The 22,711-nt window shown below is 45.7% G+C and overlaps 1 protein-coding gene across 9 annotated transcripts in view; it reads left to right on the top strand.

The window, feature by feature from the left end:
* LOC105465394 (ST3 beta-galactoside alpha-2,3-sialyltransferase 5) overlaps nucleotides 1-22,711 on the top strand; it is a 79,761-nt gene that overhangs the window by 13,949 nt on the left and 43,101 nt on the right. Inside the window, exon 1 of one of the 9 annotated variants that reach the window (XM_071077013.1) lies at nucleotides 5,464-5,537. The exons of 2 other annotated variants lie outside the window; for them this stretch is intronic. Coding sequence is in view for 2 of the 7 variants with exons in the window: in XM_071077020.1 (XP_070933121.1) it covers nucleotides 12,713-12,794 (82 nt within the window). In the remaining 5 variants the exon portion in view is untranslated. Of the gene's footprint in view, nucleotides 1-5,463; nucleotides 5,538-12,582; nucleotides 12,795-13,367; nucleotides 13,386-17,332; nucleotides 17,352-22,711 lie in introns of those variants that run through there. 6 more of the 9 variants (XM_071077022.1, XM_071077020.1, XM_071077014.1 and 3 more) reach the window with 6 other exon arrangements.

Raw genomic sequence — 22,711 nt, 5'->3', positions numbered from 1 at the left:
TTTATATTAGTGAGTTACTAATGTTAAACCTAATTTTAATAAAACTGTATAGACATATTTATCCAATTTTTAATGTTTGGCCATAAGGTAAGATTTTACAGACTCTTTTTAACCTTTTATAATTTTTGCTAAAGAGCAGGTTGGTGATTTAAGAAAAACCTGCTATGATTTTATTTTAATGTCCAGTTTACAGAAAAATTGGATGATACCTCTTTAACTTCAGCCAATGTTTACACACAGAATCTTCTTTCCAATTAACATTTTAAAACTTGATTAAACCTTTAAAACAAAATATTCATATTTTTAACCTTTTAATGTAGGTAAAAATTTATATTCTTATGCCTCCTTATAATTCTTTTACCAAAGGTATATTTTACTTTCCTTATACACCTTGCACATAAACTGTCTTTTTTAAAATTATACAACATTTCTTGCATAAATTCATTTTTTATAATATTTTTCTCTTTCACGACTTTCGCAGACAGTTTTTCGACATGCTTTAACTTTCTGACTTATTACAAATATTTATTTCTTTAAACAACCAGTTAATTTATTTCAGGACAAGAATTTACCATATAATACTCTTTTTATATAAATTCTGTCCCCCCCACAACTTTTTTCCTTTTTTTTTTTTTTTTTCTAACAGAAGAGCCCCATACTTTAAGATTTTTGAGTTAGTAAGCTACTTTTTTGCTTTTTTGATTTAGGATTGTTCTGTACTGAACTAGTGAGGTGTGCTCACAATGAGGTTTCCTCTAAAAAGTTTTTTTTTTTTTTTACTTTTTTTCTGTTAGCAAAGTAGTTGCTGCTACAGATTGAATGCATTTGGGCCATCCGCAGGTTACTGGGTTAAGGGTTTTTCATAGGAAGGCCTCAGTGCTTTCAGGATACACCCTTGTTTACACTGACAACAAAGTAATATTGGAGCACTATGGGGTTATGGAGAATACCTTCAATTATCAATTACAGGTTTTAAATTTACCTTGGCTTTTAAAGGAATAGGGTACACCATGTTTTTTCTTAACTACTTGTATATATCTCTCTTTCTCTCCTTCTTTCTCTCTTTGACTTTGTCTCTCTCTCTTTGACTTTCACTTTGCCTCTGTCTCTTCCTCTCTCTCTCTCTGCCTCGCTTATGCTGCAGTTCTCTCAACCGCTGTGGAGAGGTCTAAAGCCAGCTGTAACGAAGCATCTGTGTACGGGAACTGGTCTGGGTGCCCTGGCTTTACAGGTTACCTTGTGCCGTACCTTTGAAACAAGGGACCTATCCAGGCTTCCTTCTGATGGCCAACCTACCTCTAATGCTGGCCAGTCTATTTACACAAAGTTTTAAGTTTTCCTGGTGTCATAGTACTCCATAGTCTCCCTTAAATCCTTTCTTGAAATTTTTCAACATAGTTCCTAGTAGGGTGGGCTTATTTGTGCCTCACCCATGCTTCTTTGAGACAAAACACCACGCTCACACCACACGCACACCCCAAAACAAAGAACAGGTAAAAAGGCCACACACACACTTTTGCAGTTTACACCAAACCAAAATCAAAACCAAAATCAGAGTATCCAGAAATCCAAGCCAGGTCAAAACCAGAACCAAAGCATCAAGCAATCCAAGTCAAGTCAAAAACAAAAACCAAAGTGCCGGTACAGGCACATCGTGGGTGATCAGGCCACACTTCCACCCAAATGGAGTAGGCAAGTTCCCAAGACCAGTCCCATCAAGCAATTTAAACCAAGTCAAAACCAAAACCAAAACCAAAGTGCTGATAAAGGCACGCCATGGGTGATCAGGCCACGCTTCCACTCAAATGGAGTGGGCAAGTTCCCAAGACCAGTCCTGTCAAGAAAGTCAAACCAAGTCAAAACCAAAACCAAAATCAAAGTGCCAGTAAAGGCACTTTGTGCTTTTAAGTGCACACTGTGGGTGATCAGGCCCCACTTCCACTTGAATGGAACGGGCAAGTTCTCAAGACTAGTCTTACCAAGTTTCAGATGTCCGGACTCCAAGTACCAGTTCCTTCCTGGTGTTTAGCCACTGTGTTGATCCTCCACAGGGGCCTGCCACACACTGCTCTGGCAAGGCATCCCACTGGGGCAATTGCCTACCCAGGAGCGCTCTCAGAATCTGTGTCACTCCGGCTGGTCGGAGTCCCCTGCAGTGATGTTCCACTGGGCCACCTAAGGAGTTGCCTCAACCATCTGCCAATCACCTTGCTTCCTGGCCAGGGAACCAAGAAATGTAGCAGGATGAGCTGCAGACAAAACTCCTTAGACACTGAATTAAAGAATGAAGGAGTTTATTCGGCCAGGAGCACTGGCAAGACTCCTGTCTCAAGAGCCAAGCTCTCGGAGTGAGGAATTCCTGTCCCTTTTAAGGGCTCACAACTCTAAGGGGGTCTACATGAGAGGGTTGTGATCGATTGAGCAAGCAGGGGGTATGTGACTGGGGGCTGCATGCACCGGTAATCAACAAAACAGAACAGGACAGGGATTTTTACAATGCTCTTCCATACAGTGTCTGGAATCTATAGATAACAGAACCAATTAGGTCAGGGGTTGATCTTTAACTACCAGGCCCAGGGCACAGCGCCGGGCTGTCTGCAGATGGATTTCATGTCTGCTTTTTAGTTTTTACTACTTCTTTCTTTGGAGGCAGAAATTCAGCATAAGACAATATGAGGGGTGGTCTCCTCCCTTAGTCTGAGTTCCTTTCTCTGGAAACCATCGGGCCTTCCAAATAGTATCAAGGAACAGAAACTTACATATCACTGAATCTGGACAATGAGATGCCAGACCCCTTATCTGCCAGAAGACCACTTGCTTCCTGTTGACCAAGTCCTCTTCCTTACCCCTTTCTAATTCCTATTTTCACATGCATGGCTACATTTCTTCCCTGCTACTTAAGTCCCTAATTTTATTTGTTTATTTTTATCTATTTATTTATTTTGAGACGGAGTTTTGCTCTTGTCACTCAGGCTGGAGCAAAATGGCACAATCTCTGCTCACTGCAACCTCCACCTCCTGGATTCAAGCGATTCTCCTGCCTCAGGCTCCCAAGTAGCTGGGACTACAGGCACACGCCATCACGCCTAGCTAATTTTTGTATTTTTAGTAGAGACACAGTTTCACCACATTGACCAGGCTGGTCTTGAACTCCTGACCTCAGGTGATCTGCCTGCCTCAGCCTCTCAAAGTGCTGGGATTACAGGTATGAGCCACTGCACCCAGCCTAAACCCCTAATTTTAGTAGGTCAGGGAAATAGATTTGAGACTGATCTCCTATCTCCTTGGCTGCAGCAACAGACTAAAGCCTTCTTCACTGACAATACTTGTTGTCTCAGTGATTGGCTTTCTGTGTTGAGAGTAGTGGGACTTAGACCAAAGCCTTAGTATTTTGGTAACAATTTCAGTCATGTGACTGAATTTGGGTGGAGAATCCAGTTACACTGTACCTGACTTAAACTGTGAGATAATAAAGATGTGTTGTTTTAATCTAATTTGTGGTAATGTGTTACACAGAAACAGAAAATGAATATGGCCTGAAACTAATATACCGATCAATATACCTACCTTATCCTTCAAAATCAGTCTCACCCCTTTAAGAGGTCGCCTTGAGCTCCAAGACGGATTCTGCTGTGCCCCTTGATGCTCCTAGGGCTCTTTTTTGGGGGGTGGGAGGACAGAGTCTCACTCTGTCACCCAGGCTGGAGTGCAGTGGTTTGATCATGGCTCACTGCAGCCTCAACTTCCTCAAGCAACCCTCCTGCCTCTGCCTCCCAAGTAGCTGGGACCACATGTGTGAGCCACCACACCCAGCTAATTTTTTGTATTTTTTGTAGAGATGAGGTCTCACTATATTGCCCAGGCTAGGCTCGAACTCTTGGGCTCAAGCGATCCTCCCATCTCAGCCTCCCAAAGTGCTGAGATTGCAGGAGTGAGCCACTGCACCCTGCCTTTGGCTCTTTGTTAGTAGTTTTTCTCTTATATCTTGTTGTTTTACTGGTTTTGTTTGTTTGTTTGCTTGTTTGAAGTGTCTTTCTCTTCTGTTAGACCATTTGATCCTTCAGGGTGAGGACTATGTCTTAGTGTATTTGTCTGTTTTCATGCTGCTGATAAAGAAATAACCATGACTGGGTAATTTATAAGAAAAAGAGGTTTAATGAACTCACAGTTCCATGTGGCTGGGGAGGCCTTACAATCACAGCGGAAGGTGAAAGGCATGTCTTACATGGCGGCAGACAAGAGAGAATGAGAACCAAGTGAAAGGGGTTTCCCCTTATAAAACCATCAGATCTCATGAGACTTCTTCACTACCACAAGAACAATATGGGGGAAACTGCCCCCATGATTCAATTATCTCCCACTGGGTCACTCCAACAACATGTAGGAATTATGGAAGCTACAATTCAAGACGAGGTTTGGGTGGGGACACAGCAAAACCCTATCATTTAGGTAGGCTTGAGGCAGGAGAATAAGGTCTGGAGGCAGGGAACCTAAGACTGATTTGCACTGACTTCCTAAAATTGAATCAAATGGAAAACCCCACCTCTCCACATCCAAGTAACAAAAGGATCAGAGGCTGCTCCCTCAGCACTGCAACACAGATGAAAAATGGAAAGTACCTCTGATTGGTCCTCTCCTGCAACCAGACTGGTCATGGTTCACTCCTTCATTTACATAGGGTATAACTAAGTAACCAGTGGGAAACCTCTGGAGGGTATCTAAACCCCAGAAAATTCTGTGACCAACCCTCTTGAGCCATTCACTCAGGCTGTTCCCACTCTGTGGAGCATACTTTCATTTCAATAAATCTGTGCTTTCTTTGCTTCATTCTTTTGTTGCTTTGTTTGTGCATTTTGTCCAATTCTGTGTTCAAAATGCCACGAACCTGGATGACTACTGACTCGTCAGGACTTTCTACTGGTAACAGGCTCTGGACTCTGACATCCCGGGTTTGAATCCTGACTTTGTGACCCTGGGCAGGTTATTTTATCTCCTTAAGTTTCTTGAAGCCTCAGGTTCCTTGGGTAAGATATGGGGATATGAGACCCTACCTTAAAGGGATACTGTGAAGATAAAATGAAGTAATTTATGTTATGCACTTCGCGTGATGCCTCACATATAACAGGCTCTCAGCAAATGTTTGTAGAATCAATATATGGGTGAAGGACAGACAGAAGGGCGGCCTGAAGATGTGCCTGGATATGTTAATATGTGTCCCTCCACTTCCAGAAGAATTCATTCCACGAGGGACTCTTTCCTCAATCTGAGCCTCTTCTGCCAACCGCCAGCCTTCCCATGATGTTTTTGTGTCGTCTTTTTCCCTCCTTTGTTTGTTTTACTCCCGCTTCTCCTGTGATTGCTCACAGGAAAACATTCCTAGAAAAACCTCAAGAGACCAACTTCTTTTGTGCTTCAGGGCAGCAGACAGAGCCTGTGTTCTGTTGGCTGCAGCTGTGCTCCAGTCCCTGAGGGCCTGCGGAAGAGACAGCGTCTCAGGGGGACCAGGCAGGAGTCCAACAGAAAAAGACAATGCTTCAGTAAGTAACCTGGGCCCGAAACTCCAACACAAAAAGGTTATATCACAGGGCAAGTGACCCCTCACCCCTCCTGCCTCACAGACATCCTCGGTCTTGGCTGCCACCAACATCTTTCTTCCCTCCTTTCCTTCTGGCCACCTACAAAACAGTCACATCAGCATCACCCCTAACAGTTTCAAAGACACTGGGCTCTCAGGGAAGGCACAGCTTCTGTCTTGGTATGGGGTGAGGGCCATTTGGCAGACGAAAAGAAACAGGCCATCTGGAGAGGCCTCTGAGACCTCAGTAATTTGAACCAATGACTCCCTACATTTTTACTTATTGCAAAAAACAACATTATAACAACATTAAAACAGATTTGCTAAAAAAGGAAGAAAGATTATTTGTGATCCCACCACCCTAACACAACTATTTTCTTTTTTCCAAATTATCTTCCAGTTTTTGGCCACATGATAGATGTTTGCATACAATCTGTGTTGCCTTTTTTATTTTTTTCACTTAATATTATATCCTAAGTCTTTTCCAGTATTGACATATGATCTTCACATTGGCCACATTTTTTTTTTCCTGCAAATATTCCAGCCAATTAGACTGAGGCACAATTAATGATTTCTTAACCTTTGGGGATTCTTGTCCATCCCCTGGAATCTTTGAGGTTGGCTCTTGGCAAAGCTGTAAAGGAAAGTAAGTTTGGTTTTGGGGCCCATCTGCATCCCTTACAAATCTTCTTTCTTCCCTGCTAGCAGTTCTAGCCTAAGAGTTCTATCGCCATATCCCATTCCCCAACCTGTTCTCTAATATTGCACTGCCAGTCATTGTACTATCAAAAAAAGTAATAATATAGGTTCCAATTTTTCTTCAGTGTAAAAGCAATACATATGCATGTTGTCCAATACGGGAAACACAGAACAACAAAAATAAAAATAAGAAGTAAAAATCTGCTATAATCTTGCTGCTTATGATCACATGCCACTGAAGATCCCATTTGTCTGAATTAGGTATTTTCCTCCTGGACTCTTCTCTGCCTTCCAGCCTCATTTCATCATTGCAACTTGTGTTGCGTAAATAGGTACATGGCAAATCAGTTGGGGCACCTGGGGTTGGCTAGTTGAAACCACAGAGGAACTTCCTATCTCATACAACTGAAATGTACAGAGGCAAGATGGACTTCAGGACTGGTTTGATCTAGTGACTCAAATATGTCATAAAGGAAATGGTTTCTTTCTAACAATGGTCTTCTGCTTCCCATAGCATTACTTTCTTCCTAAAATAAGCTCTTCTTGTAGTCCAAGATGTCTGTCTTATCAACAGCTTCTGAGGCTACTTACTGCCTGGTTCTTGTCTAGCAGAACATGAAAGCCTCTCTCCCCCAGCATCTAATAAATTCCTGAGACTTCCTCTGATTGGATCAACGTGGTTCCTATGGCTACCCATGAACCATTCCTAGTGGCAAGGAGGATGGGGCAACTGGCTACTCTGGGTGGCTGAGACCAGTAAGTCTCAAACTCTGGTCTCAGGATCAATTTACACACCTAGAAATTACTGAGGATCCCAAAGAATCTTTTTAACACAGTCTTTCTCTTGATATTTGCCAAATTAGAAATTAACACTGAGAAAGTTTTAAATATTTAATTTAAATATTTAAAATTTAAAATTTTATTAAGTCATTAAAATAATAAATCTGGCTGGGCATGGTGGCTCACACCTACAATCCCAGCACTTTGGGAGGCCGAGAGGGGTGGATCACCTGAGGTCCGGAGTTCGTGACCAGCCTGGTCAACATGGTGAAACCCCATCTGTACTAAAAATACAAAACTTAGCTGGGCGTGGTGGTGTGCGCCTATAATCCCAGCTACTTCTGGAGGCTAAGGCAGGAGAATCATCTGAACCTGGGAGGTGGAGGTTGCAGTGAGCCATGATTGTACCATTGCACTCCAGCCTGAGTGGCATAGCAAGACTCTGTCTCAAGCAAAAAATAAATAAATAAAATAATAATAATAATAAAACCATTGCATGTTAATATATATTGATAAAAATAACTTTTTTTTTGTTTTTAGACAGAGTTTTGCTCTGTCACCCAGGCTAGAGTGCAGTGGCGTGATCTCAGCTTACTGCAACCTCTGCTTCCCAGGTTCAAGCAATTTTCCTGCCTCAGTCTCCTGAGTAGCTGGGATTACAGGCACATGCCAGCGCGCCCAGCTAATTTTTTGTATTTTTAGCAGAGACAGCGTTTCACCATGTTGGCCAGGCTGGTCTCAAACTCCTGACCTCAAGTAATCTGCCCACTTTGGCTTCCCAAAGTGCTGGGATCACAGGTGTGAGCCACTGCACCCAGCCAAAAAATAACTGGTTTTGGCTGCATGCAGTGGCTCACATCTGTGATCCCAGCACTTTGGGAGGCCCAGGCAGATGCAACACTTGAGCCCAGGAGTTTGAGGCCAGCCTGGGCAACAGAGGGAGACCACTGTCTCCACAAAAAATTAGAAATTAGCCTGGCATGGTGTTGGGTACCTGTAGTTCTGTCTACTTGGGGGAGGCTGAGGTAGGAAGATTGCTTGAGCCCAGCAGGTAGAGGTTGCAGTGAGCCGAGATCGTGCCACTGCACTCCAGCCTGGGTAACAGAGTGAGACTCTATCTCCAAAAAAAAAAAAATGCTGCTGTCCTGGATTTGTAAGTAGCCTGAGTGACTCTTTGCTAATCACTATTCAGAGGCTTCTCTGAGATCAGCCACTGACTTGGAGAGATACCGGTAAAGCTTTGAGAGGTGGAGGCTGATCTTAGTCTACTGTTTCAAGATCTCTGTCTTAATCCAGAATAATAGCTATAATAGCTAAGGATGTCTCAGTGGCTGGTGAGAAGGAAGTTTGGGGGTCCGCTTGTCTTGCTCCCCAAGTGGGTCAACCTAATGTGAGTGGAGTGAATGAGGTAGTAAGGGCTTAACAGATGTCTTGTGAGGCTTCAAGTGAGCTGTGATCATGCCACTGCATATCACCCATGCCTGGGCGACAGAAAAAGACCCCGTCTCAAAAACAAAAACAAAAAGCTACTATTTCCCAAAACAGAAAGATTAGTGAGAAAAATGACTTTTTTTTTCTTTTTCTTTTTCTTTTTACTGAATCCCAAATGTGATAGTAAGTTGTTGTTTTGTTTTGTTTTAAAAAAAAAAAAAAACATTTTTGGAAGTCTCTTTAAGTCTAGCTTAACAGAAGACAGCTGGATTTTTATATCTGCTTCTGTATTCAATCTGTTGCAAATTATTTTGGTTGTAGCACATGAAGAGAACTCGGCCTCACATTGATTTGTAATTGGAAAGTTACAAGTATTTTAAACACCTTTTAAGATAATTGTGAATATTTGTCTTTGATACTACACCAAAACTCTACAAGAGGTTGTTTTTAAATGTTTTTTGCACTGTGGAATCTGAAAACTTCTCTGTAAACTTCTATTGCTAAATTAAAACCCATTGTCTGCCTTGTACTTTAAATGGATCTTTACTCATGGATGACTTTGTAACATCATGTGTTAACCATTTGGAAGGCGATGATTCACTGGGTAAATGTAGTTGTTATACATTATCCAGTATCCAAAAATCACATTCATTAATGTCACCACTGATCTCATCAGAAAGTCCTTAAATATTGAGAAGCCGTTAAGCTCATGGTGATGCACGTTTTCCAAAATTCTAAATTTCTCTTGGAAAGTTGGAATTTTTTCATCATTGGCAACAAATAGTCTATTGTTTTCCTTGAAGACACAGGCTCATTTAGTTCATTTTCAAGAAAATACATACCAGATACCCAAGTCAGAATAATCATAGTTTATCAGACATTTTCTCAAGTAAAAATGGTGTTCCATATAGAAAAACAGCAAGTTCAGCTTGCAATTCAAACAATTGCACATGTGATTTTCTAAGTTAGAAAATGATCTCACTTAGACAACCGTGTTACATAGACAACTATCTTACATCTGTTTGCAGCAAAAGTACTTTCCATGTAGTTTTCGTTTTGTCATATTAAATAATAAAACGCCATGACTCCACTTTAGAGGCCGAGGCAGGTGGATCACCTGAGGTCAGGAGTTCAAGATCAGCCTGGCCAACATGGTGAAACCCCTGTCTCTACTAAAAATACAAAAATTAGCCAGGATGGTGGCAGGTGCCTGCAATCTCGGCTACTCGGAAGGATGAGGCAGGACAGTTGCTTGAACCCAAGAGGTGAAGGTTGCAGTGAGCTGAGATTATGCCATTGCACTCCAGCCCGGGCAATAAGAGTGAAATTCCATCTTAAAAAAAAAAAAAAAGCCATGACTCAAGTTTTCAGATTTTAATAATTTTGGTGCCACTGCCTTGATTTCTGAAGGTGCCAGTTGTTTGACCCACCTTTGTTTTTGTGCTGTCAGTCAAGAAGGTAACTGATGTCTTAGATTATTATGAGATAGTTTCGATTTCAGAGTTCCCCTGAAAGGTCCTCAGGGACTCCCAGAGGTCTTTGGACCACATTTTGAGAACCCCTGGCTTAGACCAATCAGAACCCTGTCATAGACTGTGGTAAACTCACTTAAAAGGTATGTTATATCACAAAGGAGGAGGGTGGATGGATGTTGGGGGCAACCACAAGGCCTGCTATGAGAATGACCAAAGCAATCAGCATAAGTAAAGAATTAGGCCAGGCGTGGTGGCTCACTCCTGTAATCCCAGAACTTTGGGAGGCTGAGGCAGGAGGATCACTTGAGGTCAGGAGTTCGAGACCAGCCTGGCCAACATGGTGAAACTCTATCTCTTCTAAAACTATGAAAATTAGCTGGGTGTGGTGACCCTTGCCTGTAATCCCAGCTACTCAGGAGGCTGAGGCAGGAGAATTGCTTGCACCCAGGAGGTGGAGGTTGCAGTGAGCCAAGATCATGCCACTGCACTCCAACCTGGGTGACAAAGTGAGACTCTGTCTCTTAAAAAAAAAAAAAAAAAGTGTTGCTGTCCTGGATTTGTAAGTAGCCCAAGTGACTGTTTGCTAGTCACCATCCAGAAGCTTCTCTGAGATCAGCCACTGACTTGGAGAGATACCAGTAAGGCTTTGAGATCTAGAGGCTGATCTTAGTCTGCTGTTTGGAGATCTCTGTCTTAATCCAGAATAATAGCTAAGGATGTCTCTGTGGCTGGTGAAATGGAAGTTTGGGGGCCCGCTTGTCTTGCTGCCCAAGAGGGTCAACCTAATGTGAGTGGAGTGAATGAGGTAGTAAGGGCTTAACAGATGTCTTGTGATGCCAGGGCAGGAGGTAGCTTCAAGTTCCTTTTCTTCCTCACCCCCACCTTACACCCATCCTTGGAAGCTGGGATAATGCTGACTCTCATGGCAGCCATAATGCTATCAGGACTGGCTTTGCAGACAAGGGGAATCTGGAAGAGAAGGGTAGGGGCAGCGGAGACAGAGAGCGGTAAAGAGTGTTGCATCAAGCACATGTGTCAGAGGCGTTTAAACCAGAGTGCCTCCATTTTGAGTGAAGGCTAGAAAAATGAGGCTGGGACTTGCTAGTCCGCATTCCCTGAAAGTTAGGCATTCCTAGCCTCTAGATGTTTATGGTTAAGGGAACAAATTAATAATGCTTACTAAACAGACCCAGACTTGAGAGTGTCCAGATATCCCGATATCTGGAGAACAAAGGCATTCCTAATTTTGCTTTAAAAATAATAATATTGATTATTGCAAAATATGGTAATTAGGAAAATTAATCCTTTATCACAAACCCTTGTAGCAGAAGATATCTCCCCATATATACAAGCATTACAAGCATTGTACCTTAGTTGGATACGTCCCTCCTCTTATTTTCAGGAATGCCCTGCTGGAGTGCAGTGGCGATCTCGGCTCACTGTAACCTCTGCCTCCCGGGTTCAAGCGATTCTCCTGCCTCAGCCTCGTGAGTACCTGAGACAACAGGCATGCGCCACCACGCCCGGCTAATTTTTGTATTTCTAGTAGAGACGGGGTTTTGCCATGTTGGCCAGCTGGTCTGGAACTCCTGACATCAGGTGATCTGTGCGTCTCAGCCTCCCAAAGTGCTGGGATTATGCGTGAGCCACCGTGCCCAGACACCACTTTACTTTCTTAATAAACTTGCTTTTACTTTGCACTGTGGATTTGCTCTGAACTGTTTCTTGCATGAGATCCAAGAATCCTCTCTTGGGGTCTAGATCGGGACCCCTTTCCTGTAACACATGGACCTTGGGCTGATCTCCAAGATTAAGAGGGCAAGGTACTCAGCAGCTCTGCCTGGCTAGCCTCGGCCAACTTACCGGATTTAAATCGCCCAGTGACAGCTTTTCCTCCAATATTTTCAAAATGCTCCCAATATCCTCACGTTAGAACAATCCAGAAATAGTCTTATGGTAAAACCCTTTTGGGAGGTGTGAAAGTAGAGTCCTCCCACGTTTCCTTCACAACGCTTTTTGCCCCAACCTCGATCGCCCAGGCAGCACATTTTTTTCCGGCACCCCCACCAAGGGAAGAACAGAGACATCTCCAAACCAGCTGTCCTGCGCCAAGCTGTTACAAAAAAGAGAGATGAGGCTCCCAGTTTATGCAAACATATTTGGCTCGGTGTCTAGGATCTTCTTTTTCAAACCCAGAAGGGGATTGCAGGCACACGGCCGCGGCGCTGTGTCTGCCGCTCTGAAAGGAAGTCGACCTCCTTGACTGGCTTCACTGGAGTCCGGTCCGAAAGCACCGGAAAGTTGCAGGCGCACAGTATACGCTCAGCTGTGTCCAAAAAATAACCTATCAATCACTGCCTTAAGCTTTGTTTCCTTCCTGAATTTTTTTATTTTCACGAATATTTATGCTTTTACAAACTGTTTATCATTTCCTCTCCAGAACCAAGAGGGGCTCGCCCCAGCCCGGCCCCCGCCCCGGGTGCGTCCCTGCAAGGGGCGCCCTACTCCGACAGTGCCCACTGCTCCGCAGGGCGGACGGGCCGCGCGCCCGGGGGCGGGGCCTCTGCGGAGGCATCGTGCTCTCCGATTGGCCTTCCGCGTCCTCGTGACGCCAGACCCCGCCCACGCGCCCCTCCTCCGCATCTGCGCGGGGGAGCGGCGGCCCACGGCTGAATGGGCGCGAGTGCGGTGCCGGGGGCGGGTGGGGGTGCTGGGTCCCGGGCTGGCTGCCGGCCGGCGCCCCCTCACTAGTATGCGGAGGAAGGCCGCGGGCTGGGCGGAGCGGCGTCCCCTGCAGCCGCGGACAGAGGCAGCGGCGGCACCTGCCGGCCGAGGTACGTGGCGCAGCCCCCTCCTCGGCGTCGCGGGGGCCCGGGGGCTGGGGGCTGCGGCGGCGACCTGTCTCTGCCCGGCTAGGCGCGGCGTTTCCGCCTCGAACGCCGCGGGCAGCGCCCAGGGCACGGCACCCTCAGGCGAGCCCGGCCGGGGCGCAGGCGAAGGGTCGTGGTCCCGGGCCGTGTGGACCGGGCAGGGGCGCCCGGGCAGGTGTGGAGGCGGTGGAGGGTGGGGCGGACCGCCGGTTGTCGGGTCCAGCCGCAGTGGCCCTTTCCGCGCCGCTTTCTACTGCAGCTTGGGATTTAATTCATTGCTGGAAGCTTCGGAGCTAGCAGAGCCGAGTTAACTCGTTTTCCTGGGATGGGCTTAGGGGACCCCTTGCAGGGTTACTAGCGGCTCCTGAAACCGCTCTCTGCATCCATCGGGGAGGCGTGATGTGGGGCCGCTGGTAGAAATTCGCCGGTGACCTTCCCTGCACCCTCTCTGCAGCCAGCCTTGCAGAGAAGACAGGTTTTGGCGACCTTTTGATTTCTTCTGAATTGTAAGCCGTGGCTTGACGCGGGTGTGCATTCATTGTACGCCTTGCGTGTGTAAGTAACACAGGGTTTTCCGAGAGCATCCCCGAGGAGCCCTGCCCCTACCCCACACCAGCTTGGTGACCTTGGCAGACACTGATCCCGCTGTGGGGCTCCGGCTCTTGGTCTCTCCTGAGAAGCTTACCCTTATGGCCGAGGTCCGTTCCAGGCCCCGGGTTTTTCTAATGACAAAAAAATACGTTTACGAGGATAGAGGGTCCTGCAGAATCACTAGCTGACTCGGAAGACGAATTTTATATCTTCATGTCTTAAGTCATGCATGCGGCCTTTGCTTAATTAGGCATCGTTCATTTGAAGGGGGAAAATGGTTTTATGTGCTGCGCTTCATCTGGCACCGGTGGTTGCCTGCGCCTCGTGCCAGAGCCGTGCTGGGTGTCACAGAGAGGAAGGAGACTCGTCTCCTGCCCTCTGGTGTTTAGCTGCCCTCCCCCGGGCTTATGGCTGCTAATCCTTTTCAACGGAAGGATACAGCTGCTGAAACTGTGGAAGAGGAATCCATTTCTGCTGCATGAAGGGGCACAGACTTGAATACAGTCAGGACAGGTTGTGGTTTCACTTGGGTAATCCTGAGAGCTTGACAGCTTCGAGGAGTGTCCAACATTGGTAGTCACAGAGCCTGGAAGCACCTGAATTCCAGCTGTCACTTTGAGAAGGAGATTCATACGAACTGCGAGAGCATATAACCAGCATGTCTTGAGTCTTTTACCCGTGTGCCTGTTATATGGGTGCTGCTGTTTTTGTAAGATGAAATGACCCTTGGATATTCTTGATTATGATCAGCGTTTCTTCGTCTAGGCAAGAAAAGAAATAGGTGAGATAGAAAGGCATGAAGGGGCTCATGGAAGAGAGAGGGCTGGCAGGCATAAATTCTGAGAGCTCACATTTACGACTGTTTAGACGGTTCTTATAATTTTGGCATAAATTGTAAATTGTTGCATGTTACCAAAATAGATTGGTGATGAATGTTAAGGATATATCCATGGCAGAATAAGAACACACTCTTTGTTCTTTGGTTTGCCTCCTCTGGTTCTTCTCTGCTTGCCTTGTGGGACTGTTTGCAGCGGTGAGGGGAATTTATCTAGCAGGTTGACTCTCAGGAGGCAGTGAATGAAAAGAGGTTAGTGAGTCCTCTGTGGGAGTCCATTCCAGGTCCTGGAGGGCTGAAGTGGGTGTCTTGGAGCCAGCAGTTTCTGGGAGAAGGGATAAGGCTCTCACCTTCCACACTCTACTGGCTCCTGAGGAGCAATTTAATCCGCACTGCCTGTGGACACGATGGAGGACTGAGATCACTCCCAAAGGGCGTGCTCCGTGGTTTTAGTCTGCTGGGAAGCTCAGGCAGAAGTAAAACAACTGAGAATATACACACGTTAATGATGCTCCGAGCTTCCTAACTGCTGAGGAAGGAAAAGCAAGGGCTGGATCAGTGTGGGTGGCATAAGTTAGCAGAGGCATCCAAACTGGGGTGAATCACAGGCCTGGTGTGGGAGGAAACCATAAATATGTTGGTGACACGCAGGCTCGCCCAGGAGACAGCCAGCTTAAGCACATGTGCAAAGGAGAAGCAAGCGAAATGCGTAAGGGAGCAGGAGAAAAGTCAGCTTTGAGGCTTCAAGGACACTACCAGGCTTGTCTTACCTGGACACCAGACAGACAAAGGTTTCTTTTTTTTTTCTTTTTTTAAAGTATAGCGTAGATACTAGGAAAGTAGACATACCATAAGTGTCCTGCTCAATGAATTTTCCAGCCTGAACGTGCCCATGCACTCAACACTTAGATCAACAAACAGAACTGGCCGGGACCCTGGGAGCTCCCCTTGTGTTGTACTCCAGTCATGGCCTCCCCCAGGATCAGCCTTGAACTCCTGGACTCAAGCAATCCTCCTGCCTTAGCCTCCTCAGTAGCTGAGACTACAGGTGCACACCACCAGACCCAGCTAATTTATTTTATTTTATTTTTGTAGCGACGGCTCCCACCATGTTGTCCAGGCTGGTCCCCAACTCCTGGCCTCAAACTGTTCTCCCACATTGGCCTCCCAAAGCGCTGAGGTTACAGGCGTGAGCAACTGTGCCCGGCTAGTGTATGTCTTCTTTCCTTAAGCATTGAGTTTCTGAGAGTCACTCATGGTGCTGCCCATGGTTGAAGCATGTTCACTCATTGGTGATAGGGGCCATCGGGTGAATATACCACATAGTCACGCATTGTCCGTGACATTTGGGCAGTTTCAGCGTTTGTCTGTTACAGAAAGTGCCACTGTGACCACTCTAGAGTCTGGCTTTGGTACATATTTGTATGCATTTCTGATAGGTCTATACCTAGGCGTGGTATTGCTGTTTTAGGAGCCCTGGGCACACCTATTTTATTCCAGTTTTGAAATGACCACATTGATAGTTCCTGTTAGCTGATGAGGGCGACAGTTCTAAGGAGACTGGGGCAGGAATCAGGAGTCCTTCTAGCAGTCAGGATCAGTTTCTACCTGGCTATGTATGGTGTCAGTAAGTGTCGTCACCTATAGGCCGCAGTCTCCCAGTGGGTTAGGCAGCAGGGCAAGCTGAGCTGTGGGGAACCGTTAGCTCCTAAAGAGCCTCGACCTAAGGGAAGTGTTTCTCCGATGAAACTGCCTGGCTTGGTCTCTACTCCCACCTTTCTTGCTGCAAACAAACCCCCGCTCTTTGAGCTCTCATAATACTGTACTTCCTATACTTTATGTCTACTTCTCTGGCCTGCTTTCTCTGCATTTCTGCTCAAAATTATCCGTGACCTAGAGGAAAAGCCCATTTCTTATTTGGGTTTTTGAGGCCATGTAAGACATTTTTGTTGTCCTGTTATTACAGCATGGAACAATATTCAGAATTAAGTTATTGGATGGTTCACCAAGTCCTGTACCCATGAATTCTTTCCTTTTTTCCTTCAATTTTTAACATCTGGAATTATAACACTTAAGTATCATGTGATAGGATAGGATCAGTTTGATAACAGATTAGAAAGGTCTGCTTTGGTGGAATAGTACTTCTGTCTTTTGACCGTTAAGGCTGTGTTTAAGACCATGTCTTTTTCATGATTCAGGGCTTATGTGTATTGAGTTCTGAGCAGGGGCAGTTTTTCTGTTACACGTATCGTTTCTTCCTCAGCCTTCCTTCTCCTCAGCGTCTGCATTTTTATCCTCTTCTGCCCTGTTCTTCACCCCCTTTTTGCTTTTCATAAACATCTTATTCTCATCTCTAATCTATACTCTAGCAGAAGAGAGTAGGACAAGTATGGCCTCTGATACTCTCCTCTCTTTGCTTGTCACTTTCTGCAATCTAGTTGTTGTCACCCAGGACTTGGGAACTGATGTGGGCTTCTTGCTCATCCTTCCTCTAGATCACTGCTGTGCAGTGGAAATATAACCTGAGCCACACATCTAATTTTATATTTTCTAGTAACTACATTTTAAAAATTGAAAAGAAACAGGTGGATCAAAGTTTCAATTTCCCAAAAAGTTTCCATTTCTAAACTCTTATGCACCTAATAACACAGCTGCACACTATGTAAATTATTAATGAGCTGCTTTATACTCTGCTTTTCACGGTAAGTTCACTCCCTTCCCCCACAAGTGAACCCACATGCTACAAAACATAGATATGACAAAAAGAAATAAATGCTTTCCTACTCACTTTATTCTCATCTATTGTAGATATGTTACATATACTAACTAATGTAATTTTCACCACAACCCTAAGTGTTTGGTGCCATTGTCATCCCCATTTTATAAAGGAGGGTATTGAGGAAGAGAGGTTAAGAAGCCATAGGGGGCAGAGCTGGGTTCAGACTCAGGCAGTCTGGCCTGGAGGTGGTAAATGAAGCTGTTGTATCCATGTCTTTGTGGTCTGTAGTGCATTCCCAGCCTGCCCCGTGGAACAGCTCCTGGTGAAGTTGGCCAGGATGATCTCAGGGGCCTGAGAGATGGCTCCATCCTGTCAGGTGAGTGCGCTCCTGGGCAATGCCATCATCGCTTGCTTTCAGCTCCATAGCAGTCTCCTAACTCGTCCTGCTTCATGAGAGGACTTCCCCATCTCCAGTCCAGCCTCGAGAGAGGTCTCCAAAATCCAGTTCCACTTTAAACCACCCCACCACCGGTTGCTCCCTTTTATGCTGAGTAAAATTGCGGCCCCCTGTGGCATGGACTGCTTGCTTTTCTAGCGTCTCAGGGTGCTGTGCCCTCCTGGGTAGACCCTTTAGGCACACTGCACTTGGCATTCTTTAGGCACGCTGCACTTGACATTCTGCCATCCATCCCCACTGTCCCTGCTCCCGAGGCACCTGCCTCTCCCATCCCACTCCAGTTCCTATTCAGACCTGGGCAGAAACATTCTTTCCTCTGGGAGCCCTTTCCTAAGACACACATTGTATTATCACTCTGCTGATAAAGACATACCCCAGACTGGGCAATTTACTAAAGAAAGAGGTTTAATTGGACTTAAGGATCCATGTGGCTGGGGAAGGTCTCACAATCATGACAGAGGGCAAAAGGCACTTCTTGCATGGTGGAGGCAAAAGAGAAGGAGGAAGAAGCAAAAGTGGAAATCCCTGATAAACCCATCAGATCTCATGGGACTTATTCACTATTGTGAGACTAACACGGGAAAGACCGGCCCCCATGATTTAATTACCTACCCCTGGGTCCCTCCCACAACACGTGAGAATTCTGGGAGATACAATTCAAGTTGAGATTTGGGTAGAGACAGAGCCAAGCCATATCGTTCCTCTCCCGGCCCCTCCAAATCTCATGTCCTCACATTTCAAAACCAATCATGCCTTCCCAACACTCCCCCAAAGTCTTAGCTCCTTTCAGCATTAACCCAAAAGTCCACAGTCCAAAGTCTCATCGGAGACAAGCCAAGTCCCTTCTGCCTATGAGCCTGTAAAATCAAAAGCAAGTTAGTTAGTTCCTAGATACAATAGGGGTACAGGCATTGGGACAGCTATTCCAAATGGGGGAAATTGGCCAAAACAAAGGGGCTGCAAGCCCCATGCAAGTCCGAAATCCAGAGGAGAAGTAAATTTTTTTTTTTGAGACAAAGTCTCTCTCTGTTGCGCAGGCTGGAGTGCAGTGGCATGTGATCTCAGCTCACTGCAACCTCCACCTCCTGGGTTCAAGTGATTCTCCTGCCTCAACCTCCCAAGTAGCTGGGATTACAGGTGCATGCCACCACATCTGGCTAATTTTTTTTTTGTATTTTTAATAGAGATGGGGTTTCACTATGTTGGCCAGGCTGGTCTTGAACTCCTGACCTCAAGTACTCCACCTTGGCCTCCCAGAGTGCTAGAATTACAGGTGTGAGCTACCGCATCTGGCCCAAATCTTAAAGTTCCAAAATGATCTCGTTTGACTCCATGTCTCTCATCCAGGTCATGCTGATGCAAGAGTTAAGTTCCCATGGTCTTAGGCAGCTCTGCCCGTGTGGCTTTGCAGGTTACAGCCTCCCTCCTGGTCGCTTTCATGGGCTGGTGTTGAGTGCCTGAGACTTTTCCAGGTACATGGTGCAAGCTATCAGTGGATCTACGATTCTGGGATCTGGAGGACAGTGACCCTCTTCTCACAGCTCCACTAGGTAGTGCCCCATTAGGGCTCTGACCCCACATTTTCCTTCTGCACTGCCCTAGCAGAGGTTCTCCATGAGGGCCCCATCCCTGCAGCAAACTTTTGCCTGGGCATCCAGGCCTTTCCATACATCTGAAATCTAGGCACAGGTTCCCAAACCTCAGTTCTTGACATCTGTGCACCCGCAGACTCAACACCTCATGAAAGCTGCCAAGGCTTAGGGTTTCCACCCTCTGAAGCCACAGCCCAAGCTGTACATTGGCCCCTTTCAGCCACGGCTAGAGTGGCTGGGACACAGGGCACCAAGTCCCTAGGCTGCACACAGCATGGGGACTCTGGGCCTGGCCCATGAAACCACTTTTTCCTCCTGGGCCTCCAGGCCTGTGATGGGAGGGGCTGCCGTGAGTGTCTCTGATGTCGCCTGGAGACATTTTCCCCATGGTCTTGGGGATTAACATTAGGCTTCTTGCTGCTTATGCAAATTTTTGCAGCTGGCTTGAATTTCTCCCCAGAAAATGGGGTTTCCTTTTCTGTCGCATAGTCAGGCTGCAAATTTTCTGAACTTTTATGCTCTGTTCCCCTTTTAAAACTGAATGCCTTTAACAGTACCCAAGTCACCTCTTGACTGCTTTGCTGCTTAGAAATTCTTCCACCAGGTACCCTAAATCATCTCTCTCAAGTTCAAAGTTCCACACATTTCTACAGAAGGGGCAAAATGCTGCCAGTCTCTTTGCTAAAACATAACAAGAGTCACCTTTTCTCCAGTTCCCAAGAAGTTCCTTATCTCCATCTGAGACCACCACAGCCTGGATTTTTATTGTCCATGCTACTGTCAGCATTTTGGGCAAAGTCATTCAACAAGTCTCTAGGAAATTCCAAACTTTCCCACATTTTCCTGTCTTTTCTGAGCCCTTCAAACTGTTCCAATTTCTGCCTGTTACCCAGTTTTAAACCTGCTTCCAGATTTTCGGGTATCTTTTCAGCAATGCCCCATCTACTGGTACCAATTTACTGTATTAGTCCATTTTCATGCTGCTGATAAAGACATACCTGAGACTGGGCAATTTATAAAAGAAAGAGGTTTAATTGGACTTACAGTTCCACATGTCTGGGGAAGGTCTCACAATCATGGTAGAGGGCAAAAGGCACTTCTTACATGGCAGCAGCAAGAGAGAATGAGGAAGCAGCAAAAGCAGAAACCCCTGATAAACGCATCAGATCTCGTGAGACTTATTCAATATCATGAGAATAGCACGGGAAAGACCAGCCCCCGTGATTCGATTACCTCCCCTGGGTCCCTCCCACAACACGTGGGAATTCTGTGAGATACAATTCCAGTTGAGATTTGGGTGGGGACCCAGCCAAACCATATCACACATACATCCCAAATCTGAAACATCATCTGACACTCTGCCCCCATGTCCAACATAGATAAGTTAAAATAGACCTACTTGTCTGCTTTTTAAAATGAAATTATGAGAGTATTTTGTTTCTTGTGGGGTTTTTTTTTTTTTTTTTTTTTTTTTTTTGAGACAGATTCTTGCTCTGTCACCCAGGCTGGAGTGCAGTGGCACCATCTTGGCTCACTGCAACCTCAGCCTCCCAGGATCAACTGGTTCTCCTGTCTCAGCCTCCCGAGTAGCTGCGACTCTACAGGTGTACGCCACCACGCCCAGCTAATATTTGTATTTTTAGTAGAGATGGGTTTTGCCATGTTGGTCAGGCTGATCTTGAACTCCTGACCTAAGGTGATCCACGCGCCTCAGCCTCCCAAAGTGCTGGGATTACAGGCATGAGCCACCATGCCCAGCCTGTGAGAGCTTTTTGAAGTAGGGACAGTGTGTGTGTTTCTTGTTGCTATCTCCCCAGGCACATACTCCTATTTGATCAAAAATGGGTTGTATAATTAAAAACTGTTATGTCTGTTGGGGAGCCTGCCCAAATGCTGGTTTCCCAGAATTTCAGAGCCAACAGTAAAAGGGATGTGATTGGGGCATAAAAGGAAATTATATGTTTTAGTTAGACCTGAATATATGTTGTTGGTTTTAGAAATGGAAATGTAACTTGTTCTGAGTTTTAAGCAGCCCAAACAAAATCTCCTTTTGTCTCCTGTACAATACATTCTCCTTCTCCTTCCAACCCTAAATTGCCAGGTCGTGCCAAACTCCAGGTTATCACTGTCTCAGTCACTGTCCCTCCAGTTCCTTTTCTAGGGTCATTATTGTTTTCTGATTTGGAGCTTTCTATGACTCCTTTGGTTCTTCTGTTCCTATGAGACATACAGGATTACTGAATACCATGGGTTATTGGAAAAAACTGCCTAGCAAATTCCCCACCTTCCCTTCCCATCCACCTGGACAGGGTGTTCCCTGAATATTTCTAAGGTCCTATTTGGTGATATCACTTTTATGCTCCAAAACCTTAAGAACTTTCACCCTTACTCTTTCTGGGGCAGTGGGCTCTTCATTGTTTTAGAATTTGCTCACAAACTTTCCCATCATCTGATACTCTGTGTTCTCCATTCTGCTGAAGTTTAGTAAAAGCCCCACATGTTGGAGCCTTTGGGTACTGGATCCCAGAATTGCTTTTTGTTAATAGTCAGTTCTGCTGACTTTCGCTTTCTCCTATTAAGTATTATTTATTCAGCCCAACTACTTGTATTTCCTTTGGGTTACGAGGGAAGTGTTCCATTAAACATTTAGCTTCTAGATTTTGCTGTATTTGAGGCATTCATGGGATTGCCGCAGAGTTGTTCTGTCGTAGCGGATTCTGCGTGTATAATATGCTGTCACACAGGCCCACCACAGGAGAGCTATTATGTAAAAGCTTGGTGGGACCCCTAGGGGAGGGGCAGTTTTGGGGCAATTTCTTCAGTTTACCCCTAGGGTCATGTCTTGCTCCCTCTGGCCTCTTTCTCTTTGAGGGACACCCCTACCTTTGCCATTAAATCATCTTGAGAAACAGTAACATTTGAAGCCTTCTTGCATACCTTCTCCCCTGCACCTCCCCCTCTTTAGCCTCCTGAATTTGCTACACAGGATGGATCTTGGCTGGCCTAGTGCTATAATAATAGCCCCTCCTGGCTTGGTCACCAAGTCCTGTGGCACCTTCCTCCTCCACATCTCTTGGTTGGCCACCTTCCGGCCTTTCTAGCTGTGGCTCAGCTCCTCCGTCACCCCTCACCACACTGATCTCAATGGCCTTTTGACCACCCTGTCCCTTGGCCTCTTTCATTCCAATATGAGCTCACCACTCTCCTACTTAAGAACCACTTAGGACCATCTCCTTTGTGTAACATAAGAGGGCCTGGTTCCTTCCTAGCTGCATCTTCTACCCACTCCTCCCCAGGCCCCAGCATACACCTCTCTCTGTGTGTCTTGGCATTACCTTCCATCTGGAATGCCTCCTCCTCTCTCTCTTCTGTCTCCAGAGTCTTAGTCATTCTTCAAGGACCCATTCATACATAACCTCCTCAGGGAAGCCTCCCTGATTCCTCTGATGGAGCCTGTGGTTTCCTGCCCAGGATGCGCAAGGTCTACTGTAGCTCCTCTATCACAGCATTAGTTGGTATTTTGAGTATTTGGGCATTTTCAGTTTTCCTGGCTGGATTATTCATTTAAAGAGGAAAGTGGCTGTGTCTTATTTATTTTTATATTCCCAGTGCCTGGTGTATGGAAGAAGCTTATGAAATTTTTATTTAAAGGATTGTTAGGTAAACAAAGGAAATTAGACAACCATA

The sequence above is a fragment of the Macaca nemestrina genome, chromosome 13 (genome assembly GCF_043159975.1).
Source record: "Macaca nemestrina isolate mMacNem1 chromosome 13, mMacNem.hap1, whole genome shotgun sequence".
In the NCBI taxonomy this organism is placed as follows: domain Eukaryota; kingdom Metazoa; phylum Chordata; class Mammalia; order Primates; family Cercopithecidae; genus Macaca; species Macaca nemestrina.
Note: the sequence above shows the minus strand (reverse complement) of the source record. Positions and strands in the feature narration are given on the sequence as shown.